A 25,768-nucleotide genomic window follows, 5' to 3' on the forward strand; every position below is an offset into this window, starting at 1 on the left:
ATATCTACCTAGTACTGCTATTATCATAGGAGAGCCCGTATTGCACCTATTTCTTTCGTGCTTTATTTTGTTTTCCAGCGACATATGTAAAATCCATCGGTTTCGTGAACGTTCGGAAACAGCTGTATCTCGTGAGAGAAAGCACTACAGCCGTGTGAAATTTGCTCTTCTTCTTCCTCTTTTTCAAAAGGCCACGGCTCGTATCCCATTTCTTTGAAAATATCGGAAGTTTCAAACGCTCTCGCGACGTCTTGGTTTTCTTCTTGGAAAATCGAACACGTGGCGTAAACCATCGTCGTCGTCTTTCTCGTCGTCGAAATGTTTCTGCTCTCGAGCTGAATACTTGCCGCTTCGAATAAAATTTCCAGTTGAAGCTTTGAAAAGATAACGACGTCTTCCTCTTTTGCCAACCAGCGACTCGACGGAGTGCGTCGCCAAGCGCCCGCGCTCGAGCACGGCGCGTCGACTAAAACCGAATCGTAATAACATCCATTTTTTTTCAATTCATTCGCGTCCAAGGCCGTCGTTATCAAGTGCGAAACTTTCGCACGTTTCGCGTTTGCTCCCAGATGCTTTATTCGTCTTTGGTCGACGTCGTGCGCAGTCACAAACGCACCTTTTGCCGCGAGCGCAAGCGTTTTACCTCCGTTTCCGCAACAAAAGTCGAGAATTCGGTCGTTTTTACTCGCGCGACAACAGCTCGCGATGAACTGCGAGCCAAGATCTTGGATCTCGTACCGTCCTTGAAGCCATTGTGGGTCTCTTTCCGGCGATATTCGATACGCATCGTTCACGGTAAACGCCAACGCGGAATCCTCTTCGCTTTCAAACGGCACTCTCTTAAACGATGCGACGACTTCATCTCGTTCGACGATGTTCGTCACCTCGCGAAACTCATCGCCGTCGTTCGCGAATAAATTTACCCGAAGCGATATCGGACCTTTTCTATTTAAATGTTTGAGTAATTCTTCCGCAAAGTCCACCCCGTATTGCGACACGAGCTTCTGCGCCGCCCAATCCTGTACGGAGAGCCGCTTGGCTAAAACGTCTACCGTTTTAATTCCAGGAACGTCCAATTTAGGATAATCTGCTCTCACCGCGTCCTCGTTTAGAACCTTGCTACCCCGTGGTACGATTCTATTCAGCGCCGCAATGATGTTACCCCGTTTAATTTGCGCTTCGTGTAACGTAAGCAGCGCCACCGCCGTTTCTTCAACCGTAAACGCCTCCTCCGCGGCGACGACGCTCTGATTCTTCCGAGACTTCGCCAACCGATCCCACATCTCGCGCTCCAAGTACTTTTCCTTATGTTCATCATTCCCAGCGATCTCTTCTAAATGCCACATCAATTCTCTCTTTTTCACTTCCATCCTCAAAATCGTCTCCGCGATTACCTTCCTCTCTTCGTTCCGCAACGCCGTTTCCTCCCATGTTTCTTTTCCCACCCCAAAGGCTGCCAAGTTTGGAGACAAATTCTTGCGCAAACACTTCTTGACGACTTTTTGCGCGTCGACTGGCATTCGCGCTCGGTCTGCACGCAGAATGTGCTCTAAACCAATCAAAATTCGGCGAGAGCACAACTCCCATCGGATGGTCGTTGGTGATGATGATGATTCCGTTGTTGCATCGTGTTGAAATTGAGAAAATACCGTTACACCTCCATCGTGTCCTCCTCTCGACTTCTTCTTCTCCCTCCTCCGCCAATACCGCTGGGAAAAGTAGCAGCAGCGGCAGTCGCACTTGCAGTGTTTTTGAGACGATATTCGAACACCGTTGTTGTTGTTGTTGTTGTTGCTGCTGTTGCCGATACGTACGTTTGCAACACTTTGCAACACCATTTTTAGGGGAATTTCCCCCCACAAATCACTCCTTTTGAAGAGTTTTGACACGTGCAATGATGATGATGATGACTTCGAAGTCGCGGTTGGGCCGCCGAAAATGCTGGTCTTCGTGTGCTGCTACTGATTTACGAGCGAGGATGTGGAGTTTTACGCAAACCTCCTCCTTTTCCTCTTCGAACACCTCGAACAACATTAGCGCAAATTTAGGGAAATCACCACCGTTATCCTCTCTGATTGTTGATAAACGCGGGAAGATGTTTACCTCCCTCGAACGCAATCACAGCCAAAAACTCATCCTAGACCACATTCACGCGCGAGACGTGTCTTTATTAGAACACGTGGCGGATAAGTTCACCGGCGTTTCCGCGACCATGGTACAGAGAGAAAAGTTTTCGATTTTGAGGACGAACAGGTTTAGCGCGGTTATAGGGGAGGACTGCTTACACTTGTTCGAGAAGGATTCGGCGAGCTCAAGAGCGGTCGCGCAGAAAGTGTCCTCGCTGATGAAGACGATTTTACAGGAAGAGCAACAACAACAGCAGCAGAATCAGCAGCGTTCGTATTATTATTCGTTCCCGCAACTCGCCGCGGAAGCGTGTTTGGATGAAGCGTCGACGCAGTTGGAGCTGAAGCTGCGAAGGTTAGGTTTGCTCGTCGACGCGGTGACGAAACCGCTGAAGAACAGTAGCGAGAATAACGGCGAACGCGCGGATTTTGAGTTATCAGTGGGGCAGTTTCAGAGGTTGTTGCCGTTGAAGCAAGCGTTGGATGAGATCGATACGGACATCAGGGAGCATCATCAAATGTTGGACGAGGCGTTGAGGAAGGAGTTTTCGTTTGATTTAGAACAACAACAAAGAGGAGGAGGAGGAGCTACGGACGAGGTGGAAATCGCTTCGTCGTCGACACCCGACGACGAGAATACGAACAACGTGTTGCAGCTGCTAACGTCGCACGCGGGGAGATCTCGAGCGATGGGTGGTCGCGTGTTGGAGCTAAAAAACGCTTTGCGCGCGACGCGAGAGGTGTGGGAATTACAACTGGATGTCGACCGAAATAGAGTTGTTCGCTTAAACCTTCGCGCGACGATTTTAGGCATGAGCTGCGCGGCGGCGAGTTTACCCGCAGCCGCTATGGGGATGAACGTTCCTCACGGTTTGGAAGAAAGCGCGGTTGGTCTCACCGGCGCTTTTTCTGTCATCTCGTTCGCTATGGGTGCCATCGGTGTCGGTCTTTGGGGCGCTTTTACTCGTCAGAGCAAATCCACGTTCATCCCGTCGCTCTTCGGCGGAGGCAAACACGAAAAACACGTGCGAGAGTTGAGAGCGTTGCGATACGTCCTCGTCAACTTGGACAACTTGGACGACGTTTTACGCGACGATATTAATACCGTCGTCGTCAGAAAAAGCGATTCTCAAGAACAACCCACGACGACAAATCGAGAACGCGTGCGGAAAGAAATCCAATCCGTCGGCGACGGCGCCGCAGACGCCGAATCCGTCGATTTAGTCTTCGAGGTGTTCGATAAAAATCGAGACGGGGAAATTTCAACCGGAGAATGGGTCGGCGAAAGATGATGAAGAGTACGTAAGTCAGCTTTCGGAGTAGTAATAGTAGTAGTAATAATAGTAGTAAAACCAATAGCGCGGCTCGATGTCATCACAGTAAATAAAAGTAACAGTGTAAAGAGCGAGCGTTCAACTTTCGCTCAATCTATGATCAGCATCACTACACAGGCGATGTATAGCCGAAGAAGTTCATCATCTAAATGTTTCGTAGTTTCGTCCGTATTTTACAATCCATCGTTGCGGGTAAAAAATACGACACAAAATCATGGTTGTTCCAAAGTTCCCGGCGATCGCGAAGAAGATTCGCCCGGCGACGAGGCAACAGACGACGACGGTGAAGAACACGCGTCGGGGAAGGAAAAGAAAAAAGCAAGGCAAAGACGAGGACGATGAAGAAGAGGAAGAGGGCAAAGAAACGGTGAGTGAAAGCGAGTCCTCCCCACGGGGAAAAGCGAAAGGCGCAGACGGAGAAGAAGAAGAAGAACAACAACAACAAAGAGGAGGAGAGGAAAAGAAGACGCCGAGGAAAGAAGACGAAGGAGGAATGACGACGTTGGCGGCGAATGCAGAGCAAACAAAGGACAACGCGATCGATATACAGTTAAAACCGAACATGGATCCCAGATTGAAAAGCGAGATTGAAAACGCGTTCGAAACGGTCACGAGGTTGATCCATCGCATGGACGCGCACAACGCGCAAACGCTGGAACATTTAGATATGGTGAGGAAAGCGACGGAGGAGAGGAATCGAGCGGCAAAGGAGAAGTTATTGGATATCATGACGGAGTCGTTTAGGAAATTGGCGGATAAGGCGAACGAGTCGGCGATGTTAGAGGAGAAGATTGAGGCGATGAAAGATATGATTGCCAATCTGCGACAATCGATTGGCGCGTAAAAATACTTCAGTCTGTCACACATATACTCTTATCTAGTTGCACATAAACTACAAAACTCATTCATCGTCGTCGTCCTCTTCGCGCGCGGCTGCGGCTAACGCCGCCGATTCCGCCGCCGCCGAGCGTTTCAAAGCTTCGAATAAGGAAACCATGGTCGTACCCCACAACGAAACGCTCGCCATTCGAGGCAAAACGCCACGGAAATACCCTCGAATGCCGTGTTTTCGATACAAGTCCTTCGCCACCGAGGCGATTGTCATCCTTTTATAATTGCTGCTAGTGTGACTATTATTATTTCCGCCGCCGCCGTCGCTAGTATTCTTGCTAGTGTTAATGTTTTGCTGTTGCCCGGATAAAACTTGAAACCGCGTTTTCACCGCATCCAAAGGCGTCGTGATGAATCCCGAACTCATCCCAGCGCACAGCCCACTCAACGCGGTAACACCTAACGCGATGTTATCGTCGATATCGTCGATATTGAATTCTTCGCCATCACCGATGCTATTGTTGTTGTTGTCGTTCAATTTCTCATCGTCGCCACTGTACATTTTCGTGTACTGGTTCCAAAACACCCTCGAGTACGTCCCGTAAAATCCCCACCAAATGGCGCTGGATGGGACCAACGTAGCGACGGAGGCCACGTACCCGCGATACAAACCTCTCGCGCCTTCGTTTCTCAATATTTCCTTGAACGCGTGAAACCCATTCCTATACCCGCGAAATACCGTATTACTCGCCTCGACGCTACTCCCGCTACTCCTCGCCGCCGACGACGAAGGGCTCAACGTCCCGTCCTTGGTAAAATTCGCGTGTCTCAGCCCACTCACTTGTTGCCTCTGACTGATAATATCTATCGGCGTTCCTAACGTCTGACTCACGAACGATGCCGTCGCTCCACCAGCCGCGTCCGCGATCCCGTAATACATCTCCTCCACCTCGTACTTCTCGCACAGCGTTCGCGCGTTCCCTTTCGTATATTCCAACGTCGATAAATACACCATCCGCAAAGGTATCGCCCCGAACACGACCGTCCCAAATCCCGCGTATAAACCTTTAAACCCTCGGTCTTTTATCACGTTCTTCACCACGTCTTTAAACGGCGTTTGAATTTTCGTCCCTTCCAGCATTTGTCTCGTTTTCACCACCGAGAGTGGGTACAACGCCAGCGTCGCCAAAGAGAAGGCGCCTATCCCGTTGAGGAAGAATTTCGATTTATCCAAATGTTCCCAATCGATTTCTTTCGGCAAACGACCACTTTTATCACTGTTACCACTCTGAGTACTTCTCGTTTTCATCTCGTCGCTTAAAACTCTCTCTTTGTCTTCGTCTTTGTCTTCTTTCGAGGTAAAAAGCTTACTTTTCATCGTCTCATCCAATCACACAACACCACCAATCCGCTTTACACGCGGGGAAAGGAAATCTTTCATCAAAGCGATGTGTAGTAGCATACCTTTGTTATTAAAGCAGCGCGATGATAACGATTCGACGCAGAGAATCACTTTAATACGTTTGATCGTCGTTTTAATAACACCGTTACTGTTTGTTGCGTACTTTTATTCTTTGTTGTCGTATTCGCGTGTTCTTGGTTTAAATATGTGTGAGGAAAGAACAACTCAACAGAGATGCAAAGGACAAACGAGTGGTTTAAAAATACGCGAGCGCTACGAGAGTACAAAACGATCACACATACACGCGACTACAAAAGTATGACTACTCAATGGGAAGAGGAAATGGAACTCTTTTCTTTTAACTATCTAAGGTTTACTCCTCCTCCGGACGAGCGAGATCCCGAGCGATCTCAAATCTCCGTCTATCGCTACGTGCGGCTTCTCGACGCTCACTTTCACCTCGTCCACCGAAGCGAACTGGCGTAAAATCTGCCATGCAATGTCCTCCCCGACGGTTTCGATTAAATCTCTTTGCGGGCCGGAAACGACGATAGATTTGATGAGGGTGAACGCTTTGGCGTAATCCACCGTGTGTTCGATTCGGTCGTGCGCTTTTAATACCTCTTCCGTTGCTTCTGATGGTGTTGGTGTTTCAGTATCGAAAGCGGATAAAGTATTCCTCCTCTTCTTCATCTCGACGTTGATTAAGAACTTCTGCCCGAGCGATTTCTCGCTCGGAAGGACGCCGTGGTAGGCGTGGAATTGTAAGTCGTTGAGATGGATTTTATCCGGAGGAAGATGATCTTCTTCTTCTCCCGCCCATGATGAATACGAGGACGAGGATGCATCCAATTCGGAATTTTCCCGGGAATGGGTGGAATGAGAAGACGGAAACACGGAGAGAAGATATCCTCGAAGCGGCGGAAACGATGCTCTTTTTACCAACCACCAACAACAAGAGACTGACATTGAGGATCTGAGCGGCATTGTTGCTTTTATACCTAAAGGAGAGAGTCGTTTTTGTTCGCTCGCGCGTGTTCAATTTGTAACGATTTGAGAGGAGGCTTTTAGGGGAATTGATCTATAAGAGAGGATACGCGAGAGTTTACGCTTCAGCCGATCAGCATACAAACGAGAGATTTAGAGAGGAAAAGAAAGAAAATGAAACGAAGATGATGATGATGAATATAAATACGCGACGACGACGCGCAATCTTTGCTTTAAAAGTACTCCTATTACGTATTCTTCTTTCGCTTCGACATGAGTTCCACCGCCTTGCCGACGGAGGAGTTCGACGGATCCAACTGAAACGCCAATTCGCTTCCTTTGACGCGATACTTCGTCAAAATCGTGTTCCACCGTTCGTCTTTTCTCAAATTTTCGAAATCTAAATCTTGCTCCAGAAGTTCGTAATCTCGAGCGGCCCTTCCTAATCCGTACAACCTCCCGTTCGCGTACCCGCTTTGGAACGTCAACTCCAAACTCGCAAACGCCAAATCCCAGTTTTCCATTTTCGCGTGGCACGCGGTTAAGTTATAATACGCGGATTGTTTCTCACCCATCGTTAACTCCGCGGGTTTCGTTCGGTCCCGTTTCGTCCCGGCGCCTTCCGCGGTTAACGCTTTCTCGAAGAACGTAATCGCGGATTGGTAATCACTCGCTTGGAATTTCGCACATCCCGCCTCGATGAAATCTTCGCAATCGGACGTGTTCACCCACGTATCCCCGACCAATTTTCCACCCATTCGTAACGGGTTCGGCATGATCAGTGTTTCTCGCTTTTTCGAGGCGAGGGTGCACCGCAACGGTGGTTTTAAAGCCGCTGCAAAAGATGCCATTTTGTGTCTGTTGAAGTGAAGAACTTTTCCCTTTAAGTCAACGAATTACAATTCGCCAGAATTACTTTGCGCTCGAATATAGGTCTTGAAATGCACTCGGCGTGGTAAAAGTGACACGAAGCGACTGTTTTCTGTTGGAATACTAACGATAAGAACGACAATGAACGGTGGCGATGGAAGAACGATCGTTTTGAACCCTCATTCCGAGACGGGAAAAACGGTCGTGCTCCTCTCGTTTGGATTCGTCGCACAAGCGATGCTTTTAACGCTCACCTTCCTCTTCGCCTATACCTTGGCGAAAACGCAAACGAAAAGAAAACTCGTCGGTTTAAAAGACGTCTTGAGACAAATCGCGGACGAAAACCACCCAAATACGATTTTAAACCCGGAGAGTTTACGGAAAATCATCGGGACGTTACCGAAATGGGTGGACTTTTCGGACTACCATCGAGTGCCTTGGCTGAATAAAGCGGTGAAAACGATGTGGCCGTTTCTGGATAAAGCGATCGCTTCGTCGGTTATTTGGGCGTTATCGGACGTGGTGAACGATTTAGCGAAGATGAGTAAACTGAAGATTGGGTTTCGGACGTGGACGTTAGGGGACGAGCCGCCGATTTTAACCGCGGCGAAAGTGTTGGACGACGTGGAAGGCGAGGTCACGTTGGATTTGGAGTTTAAGTGGGTGGCGGTGAAACCAGAGGTGGTTTTGGACGTGAAAGCGGCTGGGATTAATTTACCGATTAAGTTAGAACACATAGAGGCGTTCGGGGTGGTGAGGTTGGTGTTCACGCCGTTAGTGCCGTGGTGGCCGTCGTTCGACGGGATGAAAATTGCCTTCGTGGACAAGCCGACGATTGATTTTAGTTTGAAACTGATTGGTGGAGATATCAATACCATTCCGTTCGTGGCGAGCTCGTTGAGGCATTTAATTACAAACTCGTTGGTGGACTTGATGGTGTGGCCGCAAAAGATTTGGGTGCCTATGGGAGAAACGTGGGAGAGAGAGAACACGAATATTAGCGGGTTGTTGAAAATCGGGATCCAAAGCGCCGAGGAGTTGGTCAGCGGGATGAACGTTTTAGAAAGAGGCGTGAGCGCGATGACGAGTTTGAAGTCGTTCGTCGCGGTGGAGTTGAATCAAAAGAACGCGCGAAGGAAATACACGGAAGTGAAAGGTGGGCGGTCGCCGGTGTACGAGGAACAGATTAGTTTGCGCGTGGACGATATTCGGTACTCGAAAATCAAGTTTACCGTGTATAACTCCAGCGTGGTTGGACGGATGTTAAAAGGTGGATTCGATAACGGGAACAAACAGCGAGACAACGACGAGGAGCAAACGGAAATATTGAACACGGAAATCGGGTTCGCGCTGTGCGATTTGAGCGGATTTCAAATGAAGGATTCGAACAAGACGTTGAGTTTGACTTTGGACATCGAGAAGCCGGAAATTCACGGCGTCGCGTCGAGGTCGACGCAAGTCGCCAAAGCGGTTATTTATTCCCCGTTCACGATTTTATCGGTCGGTGCGAGAGGCGTCGCCGCGGTTGGACGGAAAGCCATGAATGTAGATAAAGTGGAAAAGAAGAGAGAAACGAACGGGAGGTTGCGCGTGACTTTGCAATATTTACCGTTTGAGGATAGAAATAATAATAATAATGCAAACACGGAGACAACGTCGAGTGAGAGTAGTAATATTAATAATAATGCTTCAGCGGTGAGGACAGAGTCGATGATGGTTTCCAATTACGTTGGAACCGACGCGGCTATTCGTAAAGGGAAAGAGTACACCGGCGTCCTGTACGCGCGCATTATTCGAGCGGATGCGCTTCGCGCAGCTCGAGGTATTAACCCCGACCCGTACGTGAAAATTAAGTTCGGGAAACAAAAACGCAAGACGAAAACGAAAGTTGACACTCGGCGACCGACGTGGGAGGAAGAGTTTGAGTTCATAGTCGATACGGCGGAATCGAGTCGAAGCGCGATTGAAATTTCGGTTTGGGATCGCGCGCCGTTGGGTAGAAAACAAAGTCTCGGGACGCTCAGATTACACTCCGGCGATATCTTGTCGCAATGTTTGTCCGTGTTTAAAGATACCGGCGCAGAATTTATGGAGAAGAAATTTGAGTTGGCGAACGTGCCGTGCGGGACGCTGTTGATTCAGTTCGAGTTTATATCCGTCTCGCAAGCGCCGGCGTTGGAGACAGACATCGAAGAGGCGAAGGAGGCGTTGATTCAAACCGAAATGAAACGGTTGACGACAAAGAAGGAGAAAAAAGCGTCGTCGAAAATTTTATCTTCCGCCGAGGTAGCGGCAGGATCAGCAGTGACAGCCATTCCGGAGAAGTTTGAGTGGCGTCAAAGTAGTCCAGGGAAGGTTGTCGATTCCGCGCCGACGGAGCCGACGATACCAAAGAAGAAGAAACCTCTCGGGAGACGAATCGCGAGCGTATTTCGAAGCAAACAGGAGAAGGAGCGCAAAAAGATGGCAAAGATGGAAGCGTCGTACGAGGAGAGTGAAAGCGATGACGATGACGACATCGACGAAACCTTGGAAACGAATAGAAAGCTCTCTGCCGTTCCGGAGGAGACGGGGGATGCCGAGAAAGACCGCCGGGCGAAGAACAACAGACGAAAATCCTTACACATAAACATCGAGGATCTGAACAAAGTCAAAATGGGGTCGCCCGTATCCGAACACGAATCCGTCATCCAAAAGAGGAAAGCGTATTACCGCGCGTCCTCTAAGTTCGGTGACTCGAACGAAACGCTGAAATTCAAATCCGCGTTGGATGAAGTTTTAGAGAAGGAAGAGGCGAAGAAACAGCAACAACTACAAAATATGCTCGCGAGTCCCAAAGGAAAGATGAATGCGAAAAGTAAACCGATACCTGGAGCCGTCGTTTCCGATTCTAGCGAAGAGGAGCTCGAACACGACGAACGTGAGCGACGACGGATACAACGCCTTTCGATTGGTGCCGAAAATTATTCGAGCAACGCGGAGACGTCCTCGGAGTCTTCCTTCGAGTCCGGCGACAGTATCTCGGAATTCTCCTCCGAATCTGAAATCGACGATGATAAATACGACTCCACGACTCGAGAGAAACGTTCGACGCTTCGCAAAGCCTTGCGACGAATGAAGCGCGAATTAGCCGGCAGAACACCCAAACACGACAGAATTCGCGATCGAGAGTTTTACGACAAGAAGAAAGCGGAGAGAGACGCCGAGAGAAAGATGGAACAAGCCGTTCCGGGATACGAGTGGCGAAGTAAGAACCAACAGTGGAAACAAAAAGACGTGACCGAGTCGTACGTGGAAATGAGAGGCGCGAAAAAAGCGAGACGAATAGAAGATTTACGAAAGCCTAGCGTCGCGAAGATTGAGAGTAAGAAGCAGCGACAAAACGGCGCCGCCGACGACACTGGCTGGACGAAAGTCAAGTAGTTATAGTAGTATGTTTATGTAGTAAAACTCAACTCGCCACGGCCAACTTTGCTAAATGCTGCATAAATACGCTCAAGGATATATCGTCCGTGAAGATGATCTCGCCGCCTCCGAAATTTTGTTGTTGCTCCCAACCGCTTTGATGTTGCGTCTGGTGCGTGTTGGACGGATTCAATTTCGCCAACAAAAAGCGAGCCTGCGAGCCGCCTTGGTCGCACTCGACCAACCTAGGCGTTGGGCATCGCGACTCGGCTAATTGATGCGCGTCGCCAACTGGCTGCGCGAGAAGTTGTTTGAAGTGCGCGTAATCGGGCAAATCTTGGTAGTTTGCTTTTCGCCACTGCGCGATAGTCGTCCCCGAGTGCACGACGACGAAGAAGTATCCGTCTAAAAGCAAAATCGTATCTGGAGTGATCGAAGTGACGTCTAACATCGTCGGCTGCGGAGGGCCGTTCATGGAATACATCGTCAATGTTGGTTGAATCATGAGCAAACAATTCAAAACCGATTCGCGTCCGAGCGCTAATCGATAAAACGCGGTTTCATCCGGCGAGTTGTTCGCGGTTTGTAAGAACGGCGACCGTCTCAAGTTGAACATGAACTGCGGGTATATGGCGACATTTGGTGGTAACCGAAACGTTTCCGGTTCGTCTTTTCTATATTCGCCGAATTTCGTTCCGGCTCGAATCAATGTTCGATCTAACCATCGCAACAAATCAAACGCCTCTTCGTTTTCGGTTCGAAACGTGGCCACTCGCGCCATCAACACCGCGCACGCTTCTTGATCGAATCCACCTATAATTTCCGGCGCCGCGCTCGATTCTACCCACCGTCTCGCCACGGTCGTACATCTCAGACGAATCTCCCCGGTGCTCAACTTGTACCGACAACAAAACTGTAAATAAAACGGTTGCCCGTGCGGCAACGGGTTCGAATGTTGATTGACAATCTCGTAATACACCGCGATGCTCGTCGACGGCGTGAACGCGCACATGCGCCAACTCGTCGTTTGTCCTAATCCAACTTCGTTTTCGCTAATTGATTTTGATTTTACGGCTAAGGCGGAAACAGGCCCTATGCAGCCTTGTACCATCACGTGCGGCGTACAAAACGCGCTAAATGTACCGTTGAAAAGCATTTCCAAGGTTCCATCTTCCCTTCTGGCGAACATTTTCCGCAACGATTTCCGGAAGTTCTCCGCGCCAAACTGTTCAGCTAAGATGACTTGACCACCAGTTTGGTCCACAGCTAATTTCATTTCCGCTAAACCGACTTGATCTAAAGAACACGCGAACACGTCCAACGCGTGCGAACTCGTCGCCAGACGAATGCCCATGGAATTGTAAAACTTCGTCGCGTCTTTAAAATGTTTCGCGCTGTTTTTATCCAGGTCTCGGTGCGACCGCAAATCTTCCTCCGCGTCTCTCCCAACGATGGTCCCGGGACCAACAGTACATGGCCCGGTGGTGAACACCATCACCCTCGCGCCTTGCGCCGAATGCGCTTCGGCCAACACCCCAGACGCGACCGCAATAGCCGCCCCAGTCGCTCGATACGGTCTCTGACCTTTCTCTCTCGGAAAACAATCCGGTTGTAGATCCTCGAGAATATTGCTCAAAACAAACTCGCATTCGCTCACGGGTAACAAAAACCGACTCTTCGCGCTCAACTCGTTCGCCACTTGACTCCCGGTATTTTTATCGTACGTCGCGTATTCCTGAGCGGTCAATTCCAAACCTAACAACTTCTTCACTTTCTCTTGCGTCACATCTTTCGTCCCTCTCAGCACGTAACTCCTCGGCAGTGGGCTCGTTCCGCTCAACTCGTGCACCGTCACCGTCGCTCCGAACGTAATCAACCCGACGTAACACTCCTCCGGCAACAGCGCCAACAGCTGTCCGATAGAATCCTTCGCGTCTTGCAACTCCTCCCTCGGACACGCGGTATCCAAAACGATCATAAAACACGGCGCTTTTACGTTTTTATTCGTCATCGTGTACTCCACCGTCGTGTACGTCGGGAACAACTCCGCGGGTAAGTTTTGCGGGTTGATTTCGTGGTAGTTTCTCGGCAAGTTGTTCATGCAATCGCACAAGCAACACCTCCACGATTTCCGTGCGTAATCCACCATGCAGTGTGGATTTAAAACGCCTTGGCACCCTTCGCACACCACCGGTTCGTACGGTAACACCGGCATTTCCGGAATCGATTTACCTGGCGTCACGAGCGCGCCGGTCGGTAAGACGATTCGCGTCGCTTCGATTCGCGAACACGGCCAGGCGTTGAAGGACATCCGGACGCCTTCCCGGTTCTCGTACGCCGCGAAATCCATCTCGATATCTTTTACTTTTACTCCTACGTCTTTGTCCCGTCGTCGGTGTTTTATTTATGCCTTTTTGTAACCTCGCGTTCCTCTCTCGCGCCGATCTCTCCCTCGAAAGGTTCGCGTGATGAATTTCAAGCGCGCGGGGGGATCCGTTCACAATCCAATTCGAATTCTCTTTCCAAAAGAGGAACTCCTTCTCGTTTACGTTCTCTCTCGAAGTGCGAGTCGTCCAACGCGATGATCACTCAAAGTTGCTTCTCGCAGAATTGCGCGAATGTCTCTCTCTTTCTCTCTCTGAAAGCGTTTACAGGAGTATACTACGAAGAGTAACAGAGGGAGTGATTTTTGAGGAAATTCCCCTTTGAAGGAGAAAGAGCAAAGCGTGCGACGAAAACGTTTCGCGAGAATTTTAATGAAGTGTCTCTCTCTGGTATCTCATTTAATCGTCGCGTTCTACTGTTGTTGTTCTTCTTCTTCGAACTTCCTCGCGACATATCTCGCGTATTCTTCGTCCGTTGGTTCCGGAGACCCTTTTGCGAGCAAGTAGTTTTCGCACTCGGGGTGCTCGTAATACCGAGCGTACGCGATGTGTACCCACTCGTTAAGAGGCGTTTTCGCCTCGTCGACTAAGTAGTTGAGGCAATCGAGGCGGCCGTACATTGCAGCATTTGTCACGCAGCTGACCTTTACTACCTCGGGTATCTTTCTTTCTTCGACGAAATATTTCAAGATCTCCATGTGACCACCGATTGTTGCGTGTATTGCCGAATCTTTTTCCGTATCTCGCGAAGGTTTCACTTTGTCGAAAAGAAATCGAAGACAGTCGAGGTGTCCTCCAATCGCAGCTTGAATGCACGACTCTTTTTTATCACAAGGGCAACCATTCGAGAAGCAGTACTTTAACATCTCGAGATTGGCTTTACGTGCTGCCACAGCAATCGTCTCTTCATCCCACTCGCACTGTTTCACTTCTCTCGCCCACTTGAGAAACTCGAGTTTGTTCGTTGCAGCAACTCCTGCGCAAAACCAGGCTTGATCTATCACGTTTCCTTCGTTATCTTCCTCTCCCCAAGCTATGTGATTCCACTTCCATTCCAACGTCGAGATGGATGAACAATCGTAAACAATAACATGTAATCCCGATACATTTACCCCGGCGTACGCAAGCACACCCCGACTCTCTCTATTCGCCTCTGCAAAGAACCACCGATCCGTTTCATTCAGTTTCGAAATCACATGCGAGACAAAAATATCTTTATGATGCAACACCAACCCGGTCCACAACTTGCTCGGTCCAAGCTTTACGCGCTCCATTTCCTCGACCGTCGTCTCTTCTTTGATCGCCTCTTCCTTCTCCTTTTCCTTCTTCCTCTTCTTTTGCGCGCCGCCGGAGAGCGTAAAAGTATTAAAAAAATCGAAATGGCGTTTTTCCCCTCAGAGAAATCCTCACTCGTCGGCGCCGTCACAACTAACTGTTTTTCTTTGACGGAAGCAGCGAGAGACACATCATCTTCTCTCGGAGCGGGTTGACACCCCCGCGTTGCGTTCGAATAGAAGAACAGCAGTACTGCTAATAATGCACATACCGCTTTCGCCGAAATCTCGTCGCAAAGCGGCCGCCGCCGCATCAAAAGAAGAGGATGAACGAGACGACACAACATTGGACGTTTTGGAAACCGTCTCGCAAGTTCGAGCGAAAGTGTATTCAAAGCGACACAAAGAACAGAAAACGATCGCGTTCGTACCAACCATGGGAGGATTACACCAAGGACACGTGTCTTTAATCCAACTGGCATTGAACAAATACGATTTTGTCGTCGTGAGCGTCTACGTGAACCCGATGCAGTTCGCACCGAACGAAGACTTTGACCTGTATCCGAGAACGTTAGAGGAAGATTTGGAGAAGATGAAAAATTTAAGAGAAAACGCGCGCATGTGCGTCTTCGCGCCGAAGGAATCTCTGTTTGGAAAAGGCGTGGACCCTTCGGAGTGCGCGCACGTGACGGTCCCGAACGTGGGTCAGGGGTTGTGCGCGACCACGCGACCGCATTTTTTCGGCGGCGTGGCGACGGTGGTTTTGAAACTGTTGAACATCGTCAAACCGGACGCGGCGGTGTTCGGGAGGAAAGATTATCAGCAGTTGAAAGTTATCGAGAAGATGGTGAGAGATTTCGATTTGGACGTGGAGATTTTGAGCGGGGAGATCGTGCGCGAACCGGTGAACGGAGACGCGTCGGACGCGGACTCTTGCCCGGGATTGGCGATGAGTTCCAGGAATACGTATTTAACGGAAAAAGCGAGGAAACAAGCGGAGTCGATATCGGTGGCGTTGAAAGATGTCGCGGATGGTATTTCCGGACGCTCGGACGAGTTTACGCCGGCTATGGGGGCGAACATGGCGCAGGGATGGGTTGGGTTTATTAAAAGGTGCATAGAACTGAGCGGAGGTAAAGTCGATTACGTGGAGATTCGCCAACGAGAGACGTTGGAAGGGCCGGTGGAAAAGTTAGTCAAAGGGGAGAAATACGTGGTGTTAGCGTGCGCGTATTTCGGTGGCGTTCGGTTGCTAGATAACGTGGAAGTGGATAAAGCGTAAAATATAGAGAATAGCGAAAAGTAGTAACCAAAAATAAATCATTTAATGAAACAGTCCTTCAAGGAGCTCGAGCACGGGCCCGCGCTCGTCATCGCCTTCTTCCCGTCGTAGCACGCCACCCCGTCCGCGTCAGTTTTCAATTTTGGCAACACCTTATCCAGCTGTTTTTTCTTTGGGTTCAACACCTTCTCTGGTTCACCTTCGAAGCCTTCAAAGGTGACGCGTTCGCCGATTTTCGCGCCGCTCGGCGGCTTGACGAAATCGACTTTCGTGTGCGCCTCGTTTGATGCGCACAACACCATCGCCTCGGAATTCAAACCTCGCATCTTGTTCGGTTTCATGTTGCAAATGACTAAAACCTCCGCGTTGGTCATGTCTTCTAAAGTTTTAAACTCGCGCAAACCGGAGCACACTTGCAACGGCTTCTCTAATCCCACGTCGATTTCTTCCGCCCATAATTTATCCGCCTCCGGATGTTCCCACGCCTTGACAATTTTACCCACTCTGATGTCAACGACGGAAACGTCGACTTCTTTTTCTGCCGCCGATGCATCGCCTCCTCCTTTTTCTCCTGCTTCCGCCGCCGCCGCTTGTCTCGCTGCCTTTGCCGCCGCTTTCTCCGCCGCTTTCGCCTCCTTCTTCGCTATCGCTTTCAATCGCTTCTCCTCCGCCACCGGATCGTCCAACGGTTGCGACCCGCCTTGCGGATGCTGTGCTCCCCCGTCGTCTGGCTTATCCGAGGTAGACACGTGCGCTTTCCCGCCGCTCTCGCTTCTGGGCAACGCCGTCCACTTCACATCCATCGCGGAAAAGTCAATCGCTCCTTCGCTTTCGCCCAGCGACAACGCGCTTTGCATCCGCTTACACCATCGCACTAAACTCTTCTTCTGTTTCAACTGCCCAGAGGACATCGTTTGTTTCACTTTCTCTCTCACCATGCCGAACAAAACGATGTCGGCTAAAGTCACTCGGTCGTTCGCCGCGACGTGCGATTTCGTCTTCAAGTGCTCATTGAGAGATTCCAACGCGTGTTCGCAATCCGCCTCGAATTCGGTGCCAGAATAGGTGGTGTTCACTGCCGCGAGCCAATCGTCGATGGCGAGTTTTTCCGCATCCGTGGTGCCCAGTAAAGAAGAGGACGAGACGAAATCGTCGTCGTCGTTTGTAAGACTGCGCGTCAAGGCTTTCGCCACCGGGACGAGCCCTTCGAACGAGGATGACGATGATGCTTTCGTCGTGTCCTCTTCATATCGAGGCGGCGTCGATTGGTTTTGGTCTTTGGAAACCACAATCGTCGGGACGACGTTCGAAAGACGACAGAGAAGTTGGACGGTTTGGCCGGCAGGGGAGGAAGCGTCGCACGTGATTCGAACAGGAGACATGTTGTTCTTTGGTTCGTTTGCGGTTTGCGCAAACTGTGTGTTACTAAAAGTGAGGAGTTTCAAAGTAAAACGAGGAGGAGATAAAGTTGAAAAAACTGCTTGCGCTTTGCAACCAACGCGAATACGAGTAGAATACTATTTGCGCGGAGCGAGAGAGAGCGAGAGAGAGAAAGTTACTTCTCGTATTCATTTATTCACGTTTTATGATGATCATATATTCCAAAGTTTAAGCTAAACACAACACCCCCCTCTCGTACGGTTCGCGCGTTCGTTTCGAGAAGAAACTTTCGTTCTTCCTTACTACGGCGCCCGCCGTACAATACAATTGTATATACTAAAAATTTAATATTTGAAAAGATTAAATGTTTAATATCTGTAGGCGGCCGGCTTGAACGGACCTTCAACCGGGACGTTAATGTACGCGGCTTGTTCCGCGGACAATTTGGTCAACTTGACGCCAATCTTTTCCAAGTGCAATTGGGCAACCTTTTCGTCCAAGTGTTTCGGCAAGACGTACACCTTCTTGTCATATTTGCCAGATTTGCGTTCGTTCCACAATTCCAATTGCGCGATGCACTGGTTGGTGAACGAGCAAGACATGACAAAAGACGGGTGACCAGTGGCGCAGCCCAAGTTGAGCAAACGACCTTCGGCCAAGACGATAACGCCGTGTCCGTCCGGAAATTCGTATCTGTCGCACTGCGGCTTGATGTTCATGCGCTTGGTGATAGCTTCCAAACCAGCCATGTCGATTTCGTTGTCAAAGTGACCAATGTTACCGACGATGGCGTTGTTCTTCATGCTCTTCATGTGAGAAGCCATGATGATGTCCTTGTTACCGGTGGTGGTGATGAAGATGTCACACTCGCTGACGACGTCTTCGAGCGGGGCGACTTGGTAGCCCTCCATCGCCGCTTGCAACGCGCAAATCGGATCGATTTCGGAGACGATGACACGACCGCCCGCCGCCTTCAAAGAAGCGGCGGAACCCTTACCGACGTCACCGTAACCGGCAACCCAGCAAGTCTTACCGGCAATCATGACGTCAGTGGCTCTCATGATACCGTCCGGCAAAGAGTGTCTGCAACCGTACAAGTTATCGAATTTGCACTTGGTGACGGAGTCGTTGACGTTGATCGCCGGGAACAACAATTCGCCCACCTTTTGCATTTCATATAACCTCTTGACGCCAGTGGTGGTTTCCTCGGAAACACCAACGCACGTCTCGACGATCTTGTGCCATCTCTTCGGGTTAGTCTTCAAGTTGGCCGCGATGATGTTCAAGACGCACTTCATTTCGGCGTTGTCCGTGGTGGACGAATCCGGGATCGCACCGGTGGCTTCAAACGCCTTTTCGGCCTTGTAACCTTCGTGGATCAACAAAGTCGCATCCCCACCGTCATCAACGATGATGTCGAGCGGTTCAGAACCCCAGTTCAACATTTGGTCGGTGCACCACCAGTATTCCTCGAGCGTCTCGCCCTTCCAGGCAAAGACCGCCGCGGAGTCTCTCGCAACCGCCGCCGCGGCGTGGTCTTGCGTAGAGAAGATGTTGCACGAGCACCATCTGACGACGGCACCGAGCTTCACCAACGTTTCGATGAGAACCGCAGTTTGAATGGTCATGTGCAACGAACCGGAGATGTTCGCGCCTTTGAGCGGTTGGCTCGGGCCAAACTCGGAGACGCAGGACATGAGACCCGGCATTTCAACCTCGGCGAGTTCGATCTCCATGCGACCGAAATCAGCTTGGGCCATGTCGCGAACCTGTGTTGTTTTGATGAGAAATGAAAAACATCCGCGGTCAGTAAACAGGCGCGTACTAAAAAACAATGATTGTTCGATTTTGAGTTCGATTTTCCTTCTTTTGCTCTGAAGCACCAAAAAAGGGAAAAAGCGACCGACGACGCTTACACATCATCATCGGATTCTCTCTCTCTCTCTTGCCGCTCACGACACGCAGACACAGACGCACAAAAACGAAAGGAAGAAACCAAAAATCACATCGTTCAATCTCTTTTATATGTAAAACTGCGCGTAAAAGAGACAAAACGCGTTCGCGCGCGTCCTCTTCTTCTTCTTTTCGCGTTGTTTCAAACGACAAAGCGCGAATTTGATGAGATTGCTTTTTTTTGAGCGGCTGTGAGACGACGACTCTGAGGCGACGCTTTTTTGTTGCGTGTCGTTTGCTCTTCTTTGCCACGACGCGCGCGAGAGAGAGACAGACAGACAGACAGAGATAGAGAAAGACACGTCTTCATCTTCTTCCGCGACGACGATGCGTTTCGTGTCTTCTCAAAACGCGCGGGGTTAAAAAGAGCATCGTCATCCAAAAGATGACGACGAGAAAAAGATGATCGAGAGAAACGACGGCCAGACTTCCCCGATGGAATATAATTATCCATCTCGCGTTTTTGTGTCAAAAAGAGATCGAGAGACAGAGAGACAGAAGTCATAATCGTCACAAAAAGAGAACTATTCATTCGTACCTTGTATTCGCGGGCGCCAGTCGTCTCGATGACGCACATTTCAGTTGGTTTAGAAGCCATTTTGTTTGTGTTTAGATGTGTGTAGGTGTGTGTAAGGTGTAAGTTGCGGTAAAAGTAAGGACAAGCGTGGGACGCTTTGCAGCCGTTGATTTTTACATTGATACCCTAAATATTTTTCGTAGTTGCTCTCGTAAAAATTAAAACTCTTCCGTTGTAAATATAAATAACGCTCGTATCCTTCTCTCTGTATTCCTTCTTTCTCCCGACGTAATAATAATAATAATATATAATATATAATGTGTTCTGTGTTCAGTTTTGTTCTTGTTCTTGTTGTCTTGTTCTTCTTCTGTTGTTGTTACGTTTAAGCTATGTCGACACCGATGGCGGAGCGCACGTTTTGAACCGTCAAATGTCGGCAATAGTTTGGACTTCCTTCCCCCCATTGCATGGCACCGTTCAACCCGTGACCTTTGACGAGGATGTTCTCGACGCTAAACTCGCAGTGCGAGTTAAAGTTTGGTTCGTTTTTGTCCACGCCCAAGGTGGGAACTTCACCCATGCACCCGTGGTAACTCTGGTCGCCGCCGACGCCGTTCCAAACGTCGGAGAGTAAAGTCCACTCGCAGTTGGCGCCTTCGGCGCAGCCACCGGAACCGTAAATGTTCAATTGCGTTTGGTTCGGGTCTTCGTTGCACCAGCAGGCGTACTCTTTGTCCGGCCCGCGTTCGCCAAATTCGCAATCTTTGCAGTCTTTATATTTCGGTTTGAAACATTCGCCGCCGTTGGCTTCCGCCTCGGACGCTTTGCAAGTGGTCACGGTGATGATTCCGGCGTCGTCTTTACGAATAGTCGTGTGTCCCCAGGCTTCGTCGATGTTGTACGGATCGAGTTCGACTTCGTGGCCTCCGCCGGCGAAGTTCATTTGCATTTTTTTGCGCATACAAAATTCAGAGCCGTCGATTTCCCCAGAGCCGGGGCCCCACTGCCAGGTGTCCGGACTCATCCACAAAGGCGCCGCCCAGACGCCTTGGCATCGAGAGGTCGTCCAATCGTAATTTAACGATTTGAAATCGTGCATGGGGATTTTGCACTCTTTCGCGTGCGCTAGCATGCACTCGGCTTTCCCTTGAGAGACGCCAAATCTCACCGAAGCTAAATCGTCTTCACACATCTCCGGTTCGGTTCCCATATCATTCACGCCTCCATTTTGCGACTGACACGAAGGGTGCGTCATGTTCCCGACAAAAAAAGGCCATTCGAGGTCTTTCCATTTCGAGGCTTGACATACATTTCGCGCTTGTTTACCCGGGGCCTTGGCGAGGCGTGATTCACCAAACCGGGACTCATCGTTTAAATGGTTCACTTTTTGCCGCGCGATGTACGCTTGCGCGGCTTTCTTCTCCTCCTTCTTTTCCGAAGTCTTGACCGCTTTCATGGCGTCTTCGTACGCTTTCTTCAAAGCCTCGGCGACTTTTTCGGCTTCAATGCGACTTTTCTTAGCTTTCTCAGCTGCAGCTACTGCTTTTTGCTTCTTGCTCATCGCCGTTGCGTATTCCTTCGTGGAAGAAGGACTGGAAGGCGTTTCGATATCCTCCTTCTCCGTCGATTTTTTCGAAGAAGACGATTTTTTCGAAGAAGAGGCAGAATCGACGACATCCTCAGCGTGATGTTTGCTTTTGTGATCTTTCTTCTCCGCCACGAAGTCATACGACGTCGTCGCCAATTCTTCCTCGACTTCTTCTTTCGGCGCCTCGCGTTCGTCGACGTCTTTTTGCGAAAAGTACAGATCCGATGAATCTTGCGCGGGGCGTTTTTTAGAGGCCAAAGGATAATCGTACGATCGATGATCTCCAGAGCTGTCCTCTTTCTCGTCTCCGCCTTCGTCGTCGTCGTCGTATCGCTCGTAGCGGTGCTTACGAGAGGGTTCGTCGGAGGAAGCTTTTTCTTTTTCTTTTTCTTCCTCCTCCTCCTCATCGCCAACTTTCGGTGCTTCTACTTTATCGACGAGTTCCTCCGGGCAGCACCCGACACCTGGAATCGGCACACCAGCGATACACGTCGGCGATGGATTACACGCGACGTTTTTGTACGGATCCAACTTAAACGTGTGCGGAACTTTGACGTTTTGGATGACAATCATGCCTTTCTCGTGATACGGTTTTGGCGCGTTGGCTTTCGCTTCTGCCTCAGCCTTTGCCGCGGCGATCGCGGCAGCTTTCGCTTCCGCTTTCTTTCGCTTCACTTCCTTTTCGTCAACGTTGATATTCGCGATGAGCTCCATCTCTTCCTTCGTCATACCGTTCGTTTCGATGCCTTTTGGCATGTACTGCGCGGTGATGGGATCAATTGATGATGACGTCTCCTCTCCTACTTCCGTTGCAACTTCAGGCGTCGCCGCGGCAGTAGCCATCACAGTTTGCTCCGGAAGTTCTCCAGATTCTAATTGTCGCATTCGTTCTTCCAGACTCGCTTTCGCGTCATCGTCTTCACTCGATCCGAGTTTGGTCAAAGCTCTCGCTTGTTGCGCAGCCATTTCAAACTTGCTCGCGACCGTCGCCTCGCCTAAATTCGCCATTGCTTCGTTGTACATTCTATTTCTGTTTATCTGCGCCAAAGCTCGTGGGCTCACACCGAGCATAGCTACTTCTTCTTCCTCAATTGGCGCATCAAAAGTCTTGCGTTCCCCAAGCGCAGCCTCTCCGGCTTCATCACTACCGTTCGCGAAGGAGTCATCCTCCGCCGGGGAATTAAAGTTTAAAGAATCGATCAACTTTTGTTCTTCCTTTGTTAAACCAGTTTCCGGGTCAACCTTGTTTCTGAGCTTTTCTTGGTGTTTCTGCTTGGCTAACTTGGCCTTCATGGCGCCCGTGTCCGTGCCTTCGGATAAAGGCACCGTCGTTGCAACTTTCTTCCACTTGCGCGGCTTCAAGCTCATCGGGTCCATGTTCGACGCAGGAACTTCGTACGAACTTTCGAGCGAGCCTTCGAGAGTACCGTCGGAAGAGGCATTTTCAGACTCGTCGACGGCGGGTTCATCGGCTCCTTGTCCTTGTTCTTGTTCTTGTTCTTGTTCTTGTTCTTGTTCTTGTTCTTCGTCGTCGTCATTGGAGGCAAAGACGGAGTCGTCAAAGTCAACGGACGCCAAGGCATCCGCAGCTTCCTTCGCGCTTTCGTCGTCCATGGATCCGTTCAATTGGTCCAACATGATCTGCTCTTCCGGCGAGACGCCAATGGCCCCCGTGTTCTTGTTTGCTTTTCCCGCCTTTCGTTTAGACTTGGCTTCCTCTTCGCCAATCTGCGCGCTCATCTCATCCAAAGCGTCCATGCGTTTCATCAACTCAATCTCCTCCGGAGTTTTACCCGCGAATCGAATGGCGTCAGCCTTCGCCTTTGCTCTGGCAGCTCTCCTTTCCCGAGCTTCTTGCTCCTTTTTAGCTTTAGCGGCTTCGAAAGCTTCCTTTTCTTCTTCGAGCTGTCGCTGCACGGCTCTCTTGTGCTCTTCAATCTTTGCCGCCTTGGCCAATTCCTTCTTCGCCGCCTTGAAGTCAATCTCTTCGCCTTCCTCCGAAGAAGAGGAGGAAGAAGATTTCTTCTTCGCGGCTTCTTTTTGCTCTTCCTCAAAAACATTTGCGTCGTCCGCGTGCGCCAAGATCTCATCAATCTCGTCGCGTTGCGCGTTGGCCGAGGCTTCTTCTTCCTCGGTCAACGGTTCCGGTTGGTCCGGGATGTTTTCGCGCTCTTCCGACTCTTCAACAACAACTTCCTCGTCTTGTTGCGGCGGCACTTCCAACTCTACGACCACGTTGTGCTCCTCGCCGTCGGCGTCAGCGATAAACTTTCGCGCCTTGCTCTTGTGTGAGGATTTTTTACCGGTCGGGTGCAACGCGTTCTTCGCCGCCCTGATTTCACCTTTCTCGAGACGCGTTTGGCGATCGATTTGCGTTTGACTTTCTGCTTGGATTCTCGCAATTTCCGCCTTGCGGTCTGTTTCTTCTTGAATCTTCGCGTTCACGGCATCAATCTTAGCCTGCTTTACAGCGTTGGCGGTTTGCTCCTCCGCTTCTTTAGCTTTGCGCGTTGCCTCCTCTTGCTCTCTTATGGCGGCTTGTTGCGCGGCGATAATTTCTTCGAGCGGGCACCCGTCGTAGTTGCACGGTCCGTCCGTTCGGCCTTCCTTTTCCGCTTGAAGCGTTACGGCGGCATCGTTCGTCCATCCACCGCCTGCAGTGGTAGTGGTGGTGGTAGCAGATGCTTCTTCCGCAGAACCAGTCGTCGCTTGCGGAGTTGCAATCGCGGCGGCGTCAGCTCTCATCTGCGCCGCCAAGTCCGTTGGTTGTTGTGTTCCTTGAGATTGCGATTGCAAATCATTCAACTGCTCCACGGTCGGGGTAGCAACTGCTTGCGTTTGCTCAGCTTGCGCTTGCGCTGCGGCATCAGTCGTCGCCGCCGCCGAAGCCGCCGGTTGTTCCTCTTGCGCTTCCTGGATCGAAACTTCATCGTTGGCCTCCTTCTCCTCCTCCGCTGCATTTTCGGCGTCTCTTTGCGCTTTTTCGCTCGCCGCCTTGAGTTCTTTTTGCAATCTTTCAATCTTTTGCGCCGGAGTTTCGTTTTCCGGAATAGCTTCAGAGGCCGTACTTTCCGCCGGTTCCGGAACGACTTCTTCAACTTTTTCTTCCTCCTGGTCCGCGGCGCCCTTCAAATCGGCTTTATCCATGGCCAAAATTTCCTCTGGCGTCATCTCATTTGACGCCTGCGCGGATGCAACTGACGCTTTCGTGTGTTCCGAGTTTGTAATCGCCGGAACGAACACTTTTTGCGCGGACATGGCCGTGTTCAAAAGACCGCTCATGCTCCCGTCCGACGGTTCGTCGTCGTCCTCCGAGGCGCCGCCGACTTCGGCTTGCTGCGGCTGTCCATCGTCCGTTTGCTGTTGCGCGTCCAATTCGCACAACGCCAGCTCTGACTGCACGGAAAACGCGCAATCCGAGTGGCAACTCCCCCAAACGAACGACCTCCCGTCGCTCTCTTTATACACGCGATCGTAAAACGTCTTGGTCGAATCCGAAAACGTCGACGCCGTGCACTCGTTCATGTTAAACATGTTGTTCGGGCTTCTCCCCAAGTTATTCTCCGGCATGCACGAATCCGGATTACTCGCAGTCGATATGCACCCGGCATCTTTTCGAAACGCCGGTCCGTTCGGCCCGTTCTTTTCGTACAGCGCGAACGTAAACTCGTCCCCGGGCGCTAACACGTTCGCGTCGACTTCAAACGCGCCGCAGTGCGTCGCCGTCATCTCAATCCCGCGATCGAACGCCAACTCTGGATTTTGTTGCGATCGAACAATCACTCGCGCGCCCATGTTTTTCTTCCACGACGTCGGGTCTGGGTGGAAATCGAGCACGTGCAACGGCGCGCACGCCGTGTGCAGTTTGATGGTTTTGGACGCGTGCGATTGGACCGACGCGGCTTCTCCTTCCCCGAGTTGCGATCGAGTTCCGCTCGTCGTCGTCAAAGAAGTAGAACTAAAGTTGCCTTTGTTCCCGCTCAGAGCGAGGGTGGTGGCCAAGACCATAACGCCAGAACCGGCGAGGACTTTCGTCCACGTCTTTGAAGACGACGTAAACGCGAAGCGATGCGACGAAAATGCATCATCGTTCGCTTCACGCGGCCTCAGCAACGATTGGTGCTCGGCCATTTTGTGTGATGATGTGTGTATAAAAAGTAACTCACTCTCTCTCCAGTAGTAGCGCTCAAAAAAGGTAACCAAGCAGAAGCGTTGTTTGGATGTCAACACGTCGTGTTTCGGGACAAACTCTTCCTCTTCTTCTTCTCAGCTTAGCGCGTTCTTTTCTGTCGTGTACATCTCGTCTCGAATGCAGAGACTTTCCCTCTCTCGGTACGTTTAGGGTTTGAACATAAAAATTTCTGCATTTTTTCATTCCCAAAATACCATTCGCCTTTGCGCTCTTACTTAAAGCGTATGTAGTATTTTTCTTCTT

At 50.3% G+C, this 25,768-nt stretch overlaps 13 protein-coding genes across 13 annotated transcripts; 4 read left to right on the top strand and 9 right to left on the bottom strand.

The window, feature by feature from the left end:
• Positions 1 to 62: 62 nt before the first annotated feature.
• Bathy10g01770 (Fmu (Sun) domain-containing protein) lies at positions 63 to 1,838 on the bottom strand (the record flags this gene model as incomplete). Its single annotated transcript, XM_007510776.1, has 1 exon — positions 63 to 1,838. One exon carries the CDS (start codon positions 1,836 to 1,838, stop codon positions 63 to 65), a length of 1,776 nt encoding a protein of 591 aa, XP_007510838.1.
• A 56-nt stretch (positions 1,839 to 1,894) lies between these two features.
• Positions 1,895 to 3,418, top strand: Bathy10g01780 (predicted protein; the record flags this gene model as incomplete). Its single annotated transcript, XM_007510556.1, has 1 exon — positions 1,895 to 3,418. The coding sequence occupies one exon, from the start codon at positions 1,895 to 1,897 to the stop codon at positions 3,416 to 3,418; it is 1,524 nt and encodes a 507-aa protein (XP_007510618.1).
• Positions 3,419 to 3,674: 256 nt separating this feature from the next.
• Positions 3,675 to 4,304, top strand: Bathy10g01790 (unknown protein; the record flags this gene model as incomplete). The annotated part of the gene is made up of 1 exon (XM_007510728.1): positions 3,675 to 4,304. The coding sequence occupies one exon, from the start codon at positions 3,675 to 3,677 to the stop codon at positions 4,302 to 4,304; it is 630 nt and encodes a 209-aa protein (XP_007510790.1).
• Positions 4,305 to 4,361: 57 nt separating this feature from the next.
• Bathy10g01800 (predicted protein) lies at positions 4,362 to 5,669 on the bottom strand (the record flags this gene model as incomplete). Its single annotated transcript, XM_007510438.1, has 1 exon — positions 4,362 to 5,669. One exon carries the CDS (start codon positions 5,667 to 5,669, stop codon positions 4,362 to 4,364), a length of 1,308 nt encoding a protein of 435 aa, XP_007510500.1.
• A 390-nt stretch (positions 5,670 to 6,059) lies between these two features.
• On the bottom strand, positions 6,060 to 6,680 carry Bathy10g01810 (dihydroneopterin aldolase; the record flags this gene model as incomplete). Its single annotated transcript, XM_007510630.1, has 1 exon — positions 6,060 to 6,680. One exon carries the CDS (start codon positions 6,678 to 6,680, stop codon positions 6,060 to 6,062), a length of 621 nt encoding a protein of 206 aa, XP_007510692.1.
• A 248-nt stretch (positions 6,681 to 6,928) lies between these two features.
• Bathy10g01820 (predicted protein) lies at positions 6,929 to 7,531 on the bottom strand (the record flags this gene model as incomplete). Its single annotated transcript, XM_007510649.1, has 1 exon — positions 6,929 to 7,531. The coding sequence occupies one exon, from the start codon at positions 7,529 to 7,531 to the stop codon at positions 6,929 to 6,931; it is 603 nt and encodes a 200-aa protein (XP_007510711.1).
• A 160-nt stretch (positions 7,532 to 7,691) lies between these two features.
• On the top strand, positions 7,692 to 10,897 carry Bathy10g01830 (plant synaptotagmin; the record flags this gene model as incomplete). Its single annotated transcript, XM_007510623.1, has 2 exons — positions 7,692 to 10,837; positions 10,879 to 10,897. 2 exons carry the CDS (start codon positions 7,692 to 7,694, stop codon positions 10,895 to 10,897), a joined length of 3,165 nt encoding a protein of 1,054 aa, XP_007510685.1.
• A 104-nt stretch (positions 10,898 to 11,001) lies between these two features.
• Bathy10g01840 (predicted protein) lies at positions 11,002 to 13,305 on the bottom strand (the record flags this gene model as incomplete). Its single annotated transcript, XM_007510726.1, has 1 exon — positions 11,002 to 13,305. The coding sequence occupies one exon, from the start codon at positions 13,303 to 13,305 to the stop codon at positions 11,002 to 11,004; it is 2,304 nt and encodes a 767-aa protein (XP_007510788.1).
• A 447-nt stretch (positions 13,306 to 13,752) lies between these two features.
• Bathy10g01850 lies at positions 13,753 to 14,613 on the bottom strand (the record flags this gene model as incomplete). Its single annotated transcript, XM_007510685.1, has 1 exon — positions 13,753 to 14,613. The coding sequence occupies one exon, from the start codon at positions 14,611 to 14,613 to the stop codon at positions 13,753 to 13,755; it is 861 nt and encodes a 286-aa protein (XP_007510747.1).
• A 262-nt stretch (positions 14,614 to 14,875) lies between these two features.
• On the top strand, positions 14,876 to 15,873 carry Bathy10g01860 (pantoate--beta-alanine ligase; the record flags this gene model as incomplete). Its single annotated transcript, XM_007510669.1, has 2 exons — positions 14,876 to 15,837; positions 15,870 to 15,873. 2 exons carry the CDS (start codon positions 14,876 to 14,878, stop codon positions 15,871 to 15,873), a joined length of 966 nt encoding a protein of 321 aa, XP_007510731.1.
• A 60-nt stretch (positions 15,874 to 15,933) lies between these two features.
• Positions 15,934 to 17,277, bottom strand: Bathy10g01870 (predicted protein; the record flags this gene model as incomplete). The annotated part of the gene is made up of 1 exon (XM_007510468.1): positions 15,934 to 17,277. The coding sequence occupies one exon, from the start codon at positions 17,275 to 17,277 to the stop codon at positions 15,934 to 15,936; it is 1,344 nt and encodes a 447-aa protein (XP_007510530.1).
• A 366-nt stretch (positions 17,278 to 17,643) lies between these two features.
• On the bottom strand, positions 17,644 to 19,826 carry Bathy10g01880 (S-adenosyl-L-homocysteine hydrolase; the record flags this gene model as incomplete). The annotated part of the gene is made up of 2 exons (XM_007510424.1): positions 17,644 to 19,044; positions 19,509 to 19,826. The coding sequence occupies 2 exons, from the start codon at positions 19,824 to 19,826 to the stop codon at positions 17,644 to 17,646; spliced, it is 1,719 nt and encodes a 572-aa protein (XP_007510486.1).
• A 301-nt stretch (positions 19,827 to 20,127) lies between these two features.
• Bathy10g01890 (unknown protein) lies at positions 20,128 to 25,464 on the bottom strand (the record flags this gene model as incomplete). The annotated part of the gene is made up of 1 exon (XM_007510596.1): positions 20,128 to 25,464. The coding sequence occupies one exon, from the start codon at positions 25,462 to 25,464 to the stop codon at positions 20,128 to 20,130; it is 5,337 nt and encodes a 1,778-aa protein (XP_007510658.1).
• Positions 25,465 to 25,768: the final 304 nt, after the last annotated feature.

The sequence above is a fragment of the Bathycoccus prasinos genome, assembly GCF_002220235.1.
Source record: "Bathycoccus prasinos genomic : Chromosome_10".
NCBI lineage: Eukaryota > Viridiplantae > Chlorophyta > Mamiellophyceae > Mamiellales > Bathycoccaceae > Bathycoccus > Bathycoccus prasinos.